The sequence below is a fragment of the Phodopus roborovskii genome, unplaced genomic scaffold (genome assembly GCF_943737965.1).
Source record: "Phodopus roborovskii unplaced genomic scaffold, PHOROB, whole genome shotgun sequence".
Lineage (NCBI taxonomy): Eukaryota > Metazoa > Chordata > Mammalia > Rodentia > Cricetidae > Phodopus > Phodopus roborovskii.
The window spans coordinates 76220-90699 of NW_026125060.1; the positions used below are offsets into that span (position 1 = coordinate 76220).

Consider the following 14480-nt stretch of genomic DNA (forward strand, 5'->3'; position numbering starts at 1 on the left):
CCTCCAGGCGTTATTCCTCTCTGAACAAGGGTTGAGACCTACATGCTCCCACCTTCTAGCACTCTATAGCACTGAACTGAGAGGGGTCCTCAGAACCCACCCCACCCACCCCCGCAAGAGATCCTAATAGATATGGATGTACAGGGATTCACAGGTGATTCTTTGAATATAGTTATTCAAGCAGAAAAATATATAAAAGCATGTGGATTATCACACATGACTTCAAGTTTGTGCAATGATTTCATCCACAACATAAAGTGGAGTCTAATTAATATGTACTTTGGAAACATAGAGTTCAATTACCCTGCCAACATGGCCCTGGCTCCTACAGCCTTGTCTCTGGCCTTCTTGGCCTTTACCTTATGCTCTATATCCTATGACCGCCCCAGCTACCCAAATGAGACCCCATTTTTTTTTCTGTGCTCCCAACCAGGCCCATCACTCTCAGAGGCAATTGACTAGACACTTGATCACAAAGTTCTACCTCCTTTCCTTTGTCCCTTCACCAAGTAGGTATGCCAGGCCCTCCCCAGGGCTGGTCCTACACACATCTCAGAGAGGAGTAAGCTTCTGGCTTTTTCTCCACAGTACTTTTTTTGCCCACTACTCTGCTGTTTTCTCCTGATCCCTGATCACTATTCACCCAACTCAACAACTCTCATTTGTTTATACTATCTGTCCCCACTCATCCTACCCAAAACACACACAAAAGGGCAAAGGATGTTTTGTTTTATTTTGTTGTTACTATTTTTGTTTTTTGTTTGTTTTGGTTTTTTTTTTTTTTTCTTTTCTCTGTCTCTACTCTTGGGTGTTAGGTGAATGTTTTTGTTTAATGGATGCATTGACTAACTTTGTAGGTAGAAGAAGAAATAAGGGAGAAGAATAAAAAAGGGAGTAGGCATTGGCTATCACTTCAGACAAAGGTTACTGGATACAAATTAGTGGCTTTTTAGAACAGAGTGGAAAGGGGGTCTTATGAAGCAAAGCCAATTCAGCCCTATGGTAGGTATTGCAGGCAGGTGATAGAGTGAGCACTGTCAGAGCAAGAGAGGTCTAGTTACCAGGTCCTTTGCAAAGCAAGCAATTGCCTTTCCCAAAAATTTAAAAAATCAAAAAACAAAAAAGCCAGGCCCCAATGTAAGAGGCAGGACACAAGGTATAGGAAACAAGAAGTCAAATATGGGCAGAGACAAGAGTCTATTCCTTCATGGTCTCCATGTTTAACACAGCACTGCTAATAGGGAAAATAAATATTAGTGCACAGAGGGACACTTGTGAGAAAAAAACACATTCTGAAAGCAAAACAAACACCATCTGGTACCAACAGCCTCCATGATTTCTCTCATTCATCTGCCCTACTTGGGTCTTGTTTTCCTTTCCAGAACTGCTGGTCCCACTGAATACTGGCTTGCTCCCATCCCCAGGGGTTATATTCCAGTCAAAACGTCCCTAATTGCTGACATGTGGGTCAGGTACCTCCGGTGGGTGAGGAAACTGCCATTGGCATGGCCAGAGCCGTCACAGCCTGGGGTTGGGCAAGTTGGGCCCTCATTCTTCAGCGATTTCCAGGAGAAAGATGAACCATTGAGAGCACCCTCTTTCTGCCTCCGAGCAGCCAATGGGCAGCCAGAAGCACTCCTGTGAGAAGCGTATTTGCCGCTGATGTGGCCAAGCCCCACACAGCCTGGAACTGGGCACCCTAGACACAGAAAGACTGAGGTGATCACAGGGGCCCTAGGTAGAAGGATCTGGGAACCATGCAAAGCCAGGCTCTAGAGATTTAGCATTATGCACTTTGTACTTTTGAATGAGGCAAGAAGACAGCCAAATCCCATAGCTGGCTTTCCAGATGGGGTTGCTATCCATCTCCCTCTTTTCCTTGGTCATTGCATAGCAGGACCTGCAAATCAGGAGGGTGATGAGGACACGCTAGACCAGGTGGATCAATAGGTCCTGTTAACCTACAGCTTCAGAACTGAGACTTATCATAGCATGGTACCCAAGGGTGTATAGAGAACACAGTGCTCAAAAAGGAAAGTCTTGGCTCTGACTTCCCATAATCACCCTGCTGGAGATTGGCCAGGAACAATGCTTCCTTTGTTCCAGGCATTTGAAAAGAGACAGAAGTCCTATGGCAATTAAAAAAATGTAGATGACAAATGTCAGGAATGGTGTATGAAGAATTATCTTGGACCAGTGAGATCTAGGGAACAGGGCCTCCAGGAACCCACCCATGCCCCAGAACAAGATCTTCTACCTAAAAACTTACAGTTCTCTGCAACAATTGAAACTATCAAGTCATCATTTGTCACATGTTCATTATATGCTAAGCACCTGGAAAATACATAGGACCCAAAGATACTGCTGTCCTACTTTAAGGAATTCTCTTTGGATACAAAGAAGTCAGGGCAGAACATCTTCAGGAAGACAGAAGAACTATGTTACATAGTCTCCTGCTGTATCCTACTGATGGAGCATAGAGTACATTGCTCAGCCAGAGAGTAGCAAGGTGACAGCAGCAAAGTCATCTCATCTCCAGGAGACCTTTGGAGATAGTTTCCTATCCATCTTTGCCAGGGCACTCTCTCTTGCTTCTCCTTCCCTTCTTGCTCCTCCAGCCCATATGGACCTCAGATAACATAGAATGTATACAATATCTCAGCCTGCAGTCCATAACAAGGACACAGCAAGAGCCCCTCACCCCAACACATACACAGAGAAATCTGAAATACCATGAAAAGAATAATAGGGATAAAAGAAGGAAAAGTCCAACTCAAAGGCACAAATTGGGGGCTGAAATCAATAAAATAGAAATAAAGAAAACAATACAAAGAATCAATGAGAAAAACAGTTGTTCCTTTGAGAAATTCAACAAAATAGACAAACCTTTATCCAAACTAACCAACAGATGAGAGAATGTCCAAATTAACAAAATCAGAATAGAAAAGGGGACATAACAACAGACACTGAGGATATCCAGAGAAACATTAGATCATACCTGTACTCCACAAAATTGGAAAACTTTAAGGAGATGGGCAATTTTCTAGATACCACATACCAAAATTAAATCAAGAACAGATAAACAACTTAAATACACCTATAACCTCTAAAGAAATATAGACAGTTGTAGTGAGGTAGTCCTTCTGTAGCACTGACCACGCCCATTGGGGGGTGGAGCTATGGGCGGAGGTGACCTGAGGAAGGAGGTCGGAGGGGGCCGAGGAGGCGTTTTTTTGTGGGGTGACTCGGACAGGAGAGGATCGGGTTGAATTTCCTGGTGTTCATCTGTCTAGGTTGTAAGTTATTTCTCCCTGAATAAACATCTATTCGGCCTATTTGTTTATCCTGATCCTTATTTACCGCAATAGACAGTTATCAATAGTCTCCCACCCAAAAAAAGCTCAGGCCCAGATGGTTTCAGCTCAGAATTCTACCAGATGTTCAAAGAAGATACTTCAAGACCTACATCACTTTTGGGCATATACCCAAATGAGGCATATTCACACCACAAGGACATTTATTTGCTCAACTATGTTCATAGCAAAATTATTCAAAATAGCCAGATCCTGGAAACAATCTAGATACCCCTCAACTGAAAAACTGATAAAGAAAATGTAATATATGTACACAATGGAGTACTACTCAGCAGTAAGAAACAATGACATCCTAAAATTTGCAGGCAAATGGACAGAACTAGAAAAAACCTGAGTGAGGTAACCCAGAAAGATAAGTCTAGTATGTACTCACTTATAAGTGAATACCAGACATAAAGCAAAAGATACCAGCCTATAATCCACAGCCCCAGAGAAGCTAGAGCCCTCTTCCAGAAACAGATGGAAGTAGAAATCCATTGGGCCAAGCTCCTGGAGTACAATTGAAGTGAGGGAGAAGCAATAATATGAACACAGGAGTCAAGACCATGATGGGGAAACCCACAGATTCAGCTGACTTGAGCTAGTGAGAGATCACTGACTCTGACCTGACAAACGGGGATCCTTCATAAAGCCAAACTAGACTCCCTTGATATAGGTGACAATGGTGTGGCTGGGACAATAGATGAGGCCACTGGCAGTGGGTCCAAGATCTAACTCAAATGCACAAACTGACTTAATGGAGCCCAACCTATATGAGAGATACCTTGCTCAGCATAGACACAGGGGTGTGAGGGGGTGGGGAGATGCCCGGGTACTGCTGCAATGAGATGTTGAGACAGACTTAGTAGACTTCCTAGGGGGAGGCCTTACTCCTCTAAGAAGCAGATGGGAGGTGGGGGTGGGGGTGAGGAAGTGGGGGGAGCAGGCGGAGGGGAGGGAATGGGAACTGGGATTGGAATGTAAAAAATAAATTAATAAAAAATGAGAATTCTACTACAACCCTTGCAAAACTACAACTCATGCCTACTAACAAAATCCCATCCTTCTGTAGAATTTGCTATATTCATTAAAGTTTCTGCTTTAGTGTGCACTTGTTTAAAAATGCTGGTTAATTATAAATATTTTATGAGTGAGGGGAGGATCTATAAAATGGAAATACTTGCAGGTATCTCATTCTTACAATAAAGATATTAGGAAATTCATCCTGTAAGTGGTGCATGATATGTAGTCTACATGATATCAAGATCATTGTCTCTTCCTAGTTGCAGTTTTGTCTTTTAAAAAGCAAAGTTAACAGTACTTTAGAAAAAAAAACTATTTTCCCAGATAATTTGAAAAATACCAATCTTGACCTCAATTATTTTCAAATGCAGTATAATTCACCAACAATATCACACCCACAGGGTCCTTGCTGGTATGCTTGATAAAGGCATCCATAGGCAAATTCTCAGATTCTCAAGAAGAAAAATATTTTTTCACACCAAGATTTAAACAGTACATGGTTTGCATTGTTAATTTAGTACCCATTACAATTTTTGTTGTGAAAAACTGGATACATTTTTATTAGACTAAACAAAACAGTTAGTGGAAACAACCTCAACTGTAATGTGTGTTTATACTCTAAAAAATAAAGCTTTTCTGAAGACCAGAGGGCTGAGCTAGCCACTAGCTAACCATAGACGTCTGGGGGTCTGTACAGTCAGACAGGAAGTGATATGGCTGGGCAGAGAAAGGAATATAAGGAGGGAGGAGACAGGAGCTCAGCCCTTTTTCAGCTAAGGAATTAACAAGGTAAGAGCTGGCTGTGGCTTGCTCCTTTGTCTCTCTGATCTTTCAGCATTTACCCTGTTATCTGCCTCTGGGTTTTTATTATTAAGATCAATTAGAACGTGTGCGATACTTGTCACCCCATGGAATGGCACCATATCTAGGGCTCAGTGTCAGTGTCTGCTGTTGACTGATGTGGCACTCAGCAGCAAATCAGCTGTAGTGAGTGGAAGTCCATGCTATTGAGTTCATGCAAAACCCCCATTTCTGCCACAATGGTCACTTTGTTCATGGGCCCATTGGACATTGACATGAATGGCTGGGAAAGGAGTCTGATTGTCCACAGAGTCATCCTGTCAACTTGATCATTGAACTCATCCTTGGCTCTCCTATTGGTGAGCATTTACATAGGATACATGAAATATATATGAAATGAATGTAAGAAATTAATAGGATAAGCAATCTAGGTCATTAAAGCAGGTGGTAGTTTTAGTTCCCCAATGGATACCTTCTATGTGTTTTGAGAAGAAAAAGAAAGATAAGGAGAGAAAGGAGATTTACAAATGTTACTCATTGGCTCTCAGTAACTTCAGGAGATTTATAGAATGATACAACAACAACAACAACAACAAATGACTCTGCAATGGGATTTGTAAAAGACATTTAGACCACGATGATAAAAAAGGAATTACTTATAAAGGAAAGGAAATAAAGACCAAGGATATCCTCTTTAGTCCCTATGTTGGTTCCAGTTTTCAGTTTTAGCTCTTCAAGGCTCTCTGCCTAACTAGCTCTAGACAAAGGGTTCTCAACCTGTGGGTTGAACGACCCACAAGACTTGCCTAAGACCATCGGAAAACACAGGTATTTATGTTACAATTCATAGCAGTAGCAAAATTAGTTATGAAGCAATAACAAAAATAATTTTGTGGTTGGGGGTTATCACAACATGAGGGAAATTTATTAAAGGGTCGAAGCTTTAGGAAGGGTGAGAACCACTGCTCTAGACAAATGTGCTGGTGGTCAGACCCATGATGTTCAAAGATGCAACATCTTCCTAATGAATTGCCTTCTAAAACTTCACACATGAAACTTCTTGCCAGACAAAACACAGACTTCAAAGCCTGTGGGGATCCCAGAACCACTTCAGGGCAGTAAGGCGCTTAACTTCCCAAATCCCTGCCAAAATACCTCTGACCTGAACCCAGAGAACATGTTCTGGGTTCAATTTCCAGGAAACAATGTGTTGGGTTCCAGTTCTTCTGTAAAAATGAATTATTATCAACAATCAATTTAATGGCCAGATGTGAGGAAAAGTCTAGAATAAGTTGTTTTGTTTTGTTTTGGTTTGGTTTGGTTTGGTTTGGTTTTGAGACAGGTTCTCATTAAGTAGCTCAGACAGGCTTAAACTCAATGTTCCTGCTTTTAATCTCCCAAATTCCAGTATCCCAGATTTCTATTCAAAAGGCATTTTTTATTTTTTGTTGTTTAGTTATAGCATGCAAAAAAAAAAAAAAACAAAAAAAAAAAAAAAAAAAAAACAAAAAAAAAAAACACCTCAATTCTTCAAAACCATGAAGGAGCCAGTGTAACCCAACATACTTCATCAACTCGGGGTCCTCCTTGTCATCCTTGGTAGGCGCCACCTTGAGTCCACTCTTCTTGGCACGTGGGCAGCCTGACAAACTGGTTTTGAAAGAGGAAAACATGCCACCTCAGTCCCAGAACAGCAGCTCCCTCACTGTCTGCCTCATGCTACTCCCTCAAGTTCTGTGGCCCCCTGTGGGGGTGGGAAGGAGGGAAGAAAGGATCAATCAGTCAGCTGACTCATCAGTTAAGCTTTCTTGTGGAACAGAGTTGGCTCATACACAACCTTCAAACAGGGCAACAGAACAATCAGAAGTGGGAAACATCTCCAGGAGTCTCTAATCTGATACTTTGTCTTTTGATTTTACTGCATAGGGTTACCCGAGAAATTCTGGAAGCACCAACAATTCAAAAGACATACAATGGACTCTAGTTTTTTGGCAACTTTAATATCTTGTTGAGAACATTAGAACTTTGTCTAAGTCAGAACTTTCACCACTACTCTTGGCCCCACTCACCTACGGTGTGAAGCATAGTTCCCTGTTATGTGGCCAGAGCCATCACAGCCAGGTGTGGGGCACCTGCAGAGAAACATTAAGATGAGACCATAGCCTATAAAGATATTTGCCCCTTTGGACTCAGCTCTCAAGTGAATCCATCATCATTCTAAACTCTAGGTTCCTCAAACAACCAACCCCGATTATGCATCTCTTTGCAAAGGAGCATCACATACCTTACCCCACCATTGCCAGCAACAGGTATTCAATATCAATAAGGTCGTATCACAGACTTAGTACTAAGCCAAGCCACTCCCAGGGAAACTCAGAAAGCCAAGAAAAGAGTAGCTGAATGAGACTAGCTTTATACCAGACACCAAAACAGCATTGGATACAGTCTGCTGTGTTCATTGTATCCAAAGGTGATCATTGGCTCACAGATTAGCTTTTTATTGGGTTCCAGCCTCATCTGGTTATCCAGAACACAACTAAGCTTTAGGTCTAATCATAAGAACTAACAGAGATACCCATGAGTACCTCCTGTATGGCCACTGAAGACCTAATCCCTGCTTGGGAATGTAGAACTCAAATCAGTATCTTTTATAGGTTGATGAACCCCCACCCAGCAAGGGTAAAATAGGAAATGCAGAATACAAAATTCAAGCAAATACATAAAAAAATGTCTCATGAGCATATTCCATAAAGTGGTAGAAATTATACTTTAATATTATGAACATGGAATTTTCTTGAGTTGTTTCCTCTTAAATGAAAAGCCACAGCAGGTGTTGATTAAATGGGGTTGGCTTGGAGGTAGACCCATCTCATTAGATCTGATGCTTTACATCTTGCCCCTAATTACAGTGTCATCCTATAGGAAACAGTAAATATTTGGTGTTGGTTATACAAAATGCTGCTCCATGGCACCCTAGCCTGGGGAAGCTTCTGACTTTCTGTACACAAACAGTATCTGATCTTTGGGACATAGTACTCCCTATATGGAAGACAGAAGCCAGGAGTGGCACAGCTGGCATCATCTCTTGTGACTTTCTTTCTGGCCCCTCAGATCTTTCTCTGTGTGTCTTCCCAGACTCATTGGGTCCCTCACTGTGTCACATACTGGATTCTCCTGTGATTCTCAGACAGCTGACCCACCAAATCTTTCTCTAGTCTTCATGAGGCCATATAGTGGTATAGATGCTACATTACCACCATGGTGGCCCTCCTGACCAGAGGTTCAAGTACAGGGAACCAAAAATAGTTCATTTTTCCTTTCAGTAGGAAGAAGCTCAGTCTGAGGCCCAGGGTTCCTGCTCCTTGTCTTCATATCAAGGAAGCATCCAGCAGAGGTTCAGAGCAAAGAGTGTGGTCAACCAGTGACCACATAACAACCCAGCCTCTGAGTTATGAATGGTACCAGAGATGAAATCCAGATATACTCAACAGCACCAATGAGTCTTGGGAGGGTCTATGGTTCACAAAGAACAAGCATGTGCCTAACACACAGGAGAATGTTCTGTATTCCTTGCGAATGTGATATTTAATAGCTTTTCTGTAAGTTATGATCAAAGAGGACAGTGTCCACATAGTAAGAGGACTAGGTATCTTCTACATACTGTATGTGGAGGCTGCCGCAAGAACTAGAGCTGTCTCCATCCTGTCTATGATCTGTTTTTAAGTGTGTTACTTGAAAAGAAGGAAGAATCTACACCTAAGTGATGATTCTGCCTTGGTAGCATCTCGTATCTCCTGGTGTACCTTGTTCCTGTGCTGCAGAGGTGCTGCCCACCCTTTTCATAGCCTGAAATGCCTCCACAGTATGGAGTAGTATGTATACTCCCACCATGGTGAACTGAGCAGCTCAAGGCATCCCCTGGTCACACAATGAAGGAGAGTAAATGACTCTGGAACTTGCTTAAAAACAGAAAACATGCCTGAGCATTTCTGCATTTTTTCCATTTATAGGGAGGCCACAAAAAGAACTCCATTTGCACTACTTGACCAGCCTGATGCCTACCCAGACTGAATAAGGACCCCAGGAACACTGGGGTATCAGGAAATGTGTGAAGGAGGTCGTGGTCACCTTCTCCTAAGACCATACTGGAGTCTTGAGCAATGAAGCAATGGACCCAGAAAGAGCTCTGGGACTAGAAAAGATTTGGAGCTATTGGGGACACCTGAGACACCCACCCATGAAAGGAGACTTCCCTCTGCTGTGCCCACACAAGCTTTGTGTTAAAGTTTTTCATAGGCTTAGAGTGCAAACCCTCACAAGGGCTGTTTCCTGGCTGGATCAGTCAAGTTTGCTCCTGTCAGCCCTTGATATCTGTTTTAGGGCCACGTAATGTATGGTTATGTACTGAAGTAGAGAGTTCTCTAGGCTCTGTGTTGGAAATCCATGAACCCTAATCATAGTTGGAAAAGGAAGCAAAACTGGATATAAAAACAGGTGTGAGGGTAAGCCAGAATACCATAAATAAATAATAATAAAGAGTAGGGGGAGGTATTCACTGAGCCTACAGGTCTGTTCTCCAACTTTGAGTTTCAGGATTAGACTACAGTGTTGGTGAGTGGATGACAAATTATGTGAGCCTATAAGGTGTGAACCTGATATTCACTACCAGAAGGAATGGAGCTGGTTAGAGTGGAACTGGAAACCCATGGATTTCTGTTCTGGCATAAATCAGCTCAAGTCCCTTCTTCTGTCAGCATTCTAGCTCCTTGACCAAAAGGTACCAGTATCCATCACCTGTCTATCCCCCAAACAGATTCAGTGAGTCATGGCCTAGATTCAGGGCCCCTATCACAAAGGACTATGGGAGGGAAGGCCCTGGTCCTACTATGAGGAACATAGTATAGGAACGAGTATCTCCCTCTCCTAGGTTTCTACTCAGTTCTGGTCCTGTGAACAAGATAACCACAGCTCGGGGTCATGAAGGCTATCATGTCACAGGTAAACAGAGAAAAATGAAAGCCAGAAACAATGAAGGCCCCAGCTCCAGCTCCAAGCAAATAGATGCCTGGAAACCTCTGGGTGCTTGCTCTTCACTTCTGAGGACTGTCAGGCTAACTGACAGTTGTGGGTGCCCACAGAGCCTGCTCTGCCTATGGGTTAAGACAGACAGGCACAGAAGCATGGAGAGGACCAGCAAAGAGAACCAAGAACATTGAGTAGGACTGGGAGGGCATCAGGGAGAAACAGAGCAGCCAGGGCATAGAGAGAAAGAAAGCAAGGAGCATTCTCTGGCACTGTTAGTGATAGTTCATTTGACAAGAGCTCCGTAGCCTGTAGCCACTAAGCCACAGCCAAGTTCCAGCTTTTCTCGGTATTTAGAATGGTAGTAGGAAAAGCAGGCCCGGCAGCCCTGTCAGAGTTCTTGGGAAAGGCGTGGAGCAGTACAGGAGCTCTGGTCTAACAAGTGAGATGGACAGTGCTTAGAGGTCAGAATGGCCAAAGCAGGAGAAACAGGTGCAAGGACAACAGCCAAGCCAAGCAGAGTCAGCCCTGCTCCTCTTCCCCCATCCCAGGAAAGCAGAGCCAGCCTGGGATGGTACCTTGAGAAGGCTGACTTGGTAGGAGCCTCATAAAGGGGAGAGAGCAAAGCCAGGGATCTGCCCAAGAGACAGGCAGTCAGTGAGCGCAAACATACTTGAGGTCAGCAGAGTGGGCAGCCATGAGGTTTCTGAGGCTCTTGTCAGCAAGAGGGCAACCAGAGAGGCTGAAAGAGAAGAGATGGGATATGGGGTGAGCCATAGAGGGGAGCAGAGGAGATGAGGAGAAAGACCCCCCCACAAACACACACAAAGCACTGGGGCCAGACCAGAGAAGCAGGGCACGAACCTGCGATGGGAGGCATAGTTCCCGGTGATATGTCCACTGCCGTCACAGCCAGGGGTGGGACAGCTGGACAAAGGAAAAAGAACATCAGAACAGACGGCCATGCACACCTGTAGACCTTCCCCCCAGAACAAGTCAGCTGAGGGCAGGTGGACATCCTCAGATCACAGCCCTCACTTCCGGAACTAGACATTTCTCCTAAAAACTTAACTCAAGAAAGAAAGTGAACTGGAGGTAAGGATGCCTCTGAAGCATGAGTGCTGTGTGTGCATGTGCATGCTATTTGTACACATGTATGCTCATGAGCATGTGGATGGGGCATTCCCCCCTTCTCCAGCTCCTAAAGCAGCACAACCTTCTCTGAGAATGAGAACCTAGATCCAGCCATCCTGGGAAATCTGGGTACCAAGGTAGGAAGAAACTAGTGGATGCAGTATAAGGAAAAGAGGATCCCTATATCCTCCATAAAACTAGCTATAAGCACGGGTGAGGTCACCAGTGGAAAAGGTTCTACGCATAACCCTTCACAGTCTTTTAAGGACATGTGACATTAGACGTTGATGAAAAGCTCATCTTGTTCCAGCTCGGGGTCCAGCAGCTGCCAAAACTGAGAGCTGGTGTCTATGGACCTCTCTGCTCACCTTGGGCTATTCTGTTCTAGATGATAGGCTGCACCAGAGGAGCTTTCTGGTTCTTAACTGCTTTCAGAGGATCATGTTCATACCCAGCTCAGTGCAGAGCTGACAGAAAACTCATCACTGTGAGATACCTGGATCTAGATAGTTGCTGAGTTCTGGGACCAGGCCTGCTTTCCCAAGATTCATGGGGGACCAGTCTGCCAAAGCAGCACTTACGTGAGAAGCTCCTTCTTTATGTCCTTGGAGAGAAACTTCAGCTTAAAGTTGGTCAGGGTGACTTCTCCTGGGTACTTCCGCTCCTCGAAGTTCTCTTCTGACACCTCCTGATCATCTGCTTCAGAAGAAGCAAAAGAATGTGCTGCTGGCTCTGACTGAAAAAAACAAAACAAAAACAAAAAAACAAAAACAAACCAGCAGGGAATATTTTAACAACTGGCAAGAAAGCCAGATGTCCAACCTAGTGGGCAACAAAGAGGGACCCTTCAGTAGTATTCGTAAGATGTTTTACTTATGAAATAGGGAGGAAGACCTAGCTACCTTAAGACAGAAGACCATACTATGAAGGACAGGATGCTTGGCTTTGGCCAGCCTCCACAAAATTACCGTAGAATGAATACTTGGATGCAGTACTCTTTAGGGCTCAACTGGCAACAGGCACTCAAAAAGATTGCTGAGGTATCTCAAAGCTGAGCTAGATAACGTACTAGTAGCTTAATGATAATCATTAGAAGCTTGAGGCCTTTGGTCCACACATGATGCCTTGACTAAATCAGACACTTGACAAACACCACTAACTGAGTTGTAGGCCTGGGTGTATTTTCTTACCACCTAAAGCCTCATGGGTATGAGAAACAACATCTCTTCCATTGAAAGTCAGGGTTCCTAGAATAACTGCTCAGAATAACTGCTTCTAGCAAGACGCAAAGCAACCTGGGTAGATCAGAGCTAAGCTTTTGAGGAAAGGCTCAAAAACCCAAGGCTCAAAAAAAAAAAAAAAAAAAGCTTTTCCCAAATCACCCCCTAGAAATATGAAACATCCCTCTCCTCTTTGAAAAGTCTACATTGTTGCTAGTCAGAAAATTCTGCAGAGGTGAGAAGACCCACCCTGTTTATGGAACAAGACTGAACAGTGCAGGTGAAACCTTTGCTGAAGACTATGACCTGAATTTCAGATGTCCTGAAGATGAAGCATCTTGTGTGAAAAGAGACAGACCTAGGAGGTTTTATACAAACCTTACAAGGAAAAGATATTAAGAAGAAAGCAGTGTTCATAGCAGCCCTGAAAACAGCTTTGAGCCTACACACAGGATCCTGGCACCCACCTCCTCAGGCTCTTCCTCTCGAAGGCGACTAGGTTTGGTGTAGTCGAGGGGACGGTCCCACTCATCCTGGCGGGGAGGCCTGGCTGGACTGGGGCGAGGTCATTGAGCTGCTGGGGGCACTGGTAGTGTTCTGGCGCTGAGAGACATCAGGAGACTTGACACCAGGGCTACTACTGCAGCTGCTACTGCTGGGAAAAAGTGTTTTCCCGCTTGCGGTGTTTATGCATGCTCAAGTCCAGAGTTCCATTTTCATCTACCTCGATGTCCACGGCCTGCAAATATGAAGGTTGAGAATATGGGTTGGTGAACTGAGCCCCTTCATGAGAGTGTCTTCTGGTTAGAACACTGACTCTCTTAGAAGGAAACAGTGATTTGCTGAGAGGAAAGAACCACACCCTCACCTCATCTGTGAGAACCCTACAGCCCCTCTCTCCTCTACAGATTAGGAAGCCAACCCCTCGAGACTACCACAAGCTTGAGAGAACAGGTCCTTGAGTGCAAGACATGTCAGTCACTACCAACTTCCAGAGAAGAACATGGAAACATGGCATAAGCCTGACCTTGGGTTGCATAGCCCACCAACTTCTTTCATGGCCACTCATCTACTCTTTAGGTTATCTGAGCCATGACCAAAGGGACAAAAGGTATTAAAAAAATATCAGTGGTTAAAAGCATGTATCACTTATGCACAGTACCAGGTTTAGTTCAATTCCCAGCACCTACATCAAGCAGCTCACAACAGCTTAAAACTCCATTTCCAGGGTGTCTGATGCCCTCTGGCTCTGAGCACCTGCCACACATGATGCACATAGACTCATGCAGGCACAAACATATGCACATAATTAAAACATAAATATTTTAAAATAAACATCAACTAGTTCCCAGCTGCTCTTGGCACCAGCCATTTCCTTACTGCAAATTTCTCCAAATAAACTCCACCTATCCTTCTCTCCCCAAAGGGCTTCAGGAGAGTATGCTCACCTTGCTGGGGAGGTCCTGTGGCTTTGTACTGAGGTTCTCTGGCATCTCCCAGCATCGAGTGGAGAGGTTCAAGATGGCAGTGGCAGCCATGTGCGCAGCCTCGGCATCGTGAGAGTAATCGAAGCCTACAGAAGAAGATAAGGTACTCTCATAAAGCCACTGGGAGATGGGACTGCACCTGGAGGAGGCGACTTTGGTAAAGGTTGGATGTTAAAAGGGAACAGTCCAGATTAACATAGACTTAGACGAAGACAGCAGGCAAATGGGGGAGGGGAGCTAGGAGTCAGAGCATAGCACTCCAACTCCAATTATCACACACTCCTCCTACTGCTCTTGTCTCCAGTAATGAAAGGGCATCTCATTTCTGATGTAATGAAAATTTGAGCAGAAATAATAAAATTCTAGACATATACTCAGTAGACTTGGTAATTTCAAACAAGCAAAAACTTTGTCCACCAACAAATACTTAGAGGCATAAT

The 14480-nt window shown here is 44.0% G+C and overlaps 1 protein-coding gene across 1 annotated transcript in view; it reads right to left on the reverse strand.

Annotated features, from left to right (window-relative positions):
- LOC127225533 (myelin transcription factor 1-like) overlaps positions 1-14480 on the reverse strand; it is a gene marked incomplete at its 5' end in the record, with an annotated part of 42913 nt that overhangs the window by 4530 nt on the left and 23903 nt on the right. Inside the window, 10 exon segments of the mRNA XM_051189056.1 lie at positions 1477-1698; positions 6744-6827; positions 7247-7309; positions 10873-10941; positions 11064-11126; positions 11915-12069; positions 13021-13092; positions 13094-13216; positions 13218-13292; positions 14002-14126. Coding sequence (XP_051045013.1) covers positions 1477-1698; positions 6744-6827; positions 7247-7309; positions 10873-10941; positions 11064-11126; positions 11915-12069; positions 13021-13092; positions 13094-13216; positions 13218-13292; positions 14002-14126 — 1051 coding nt within the window.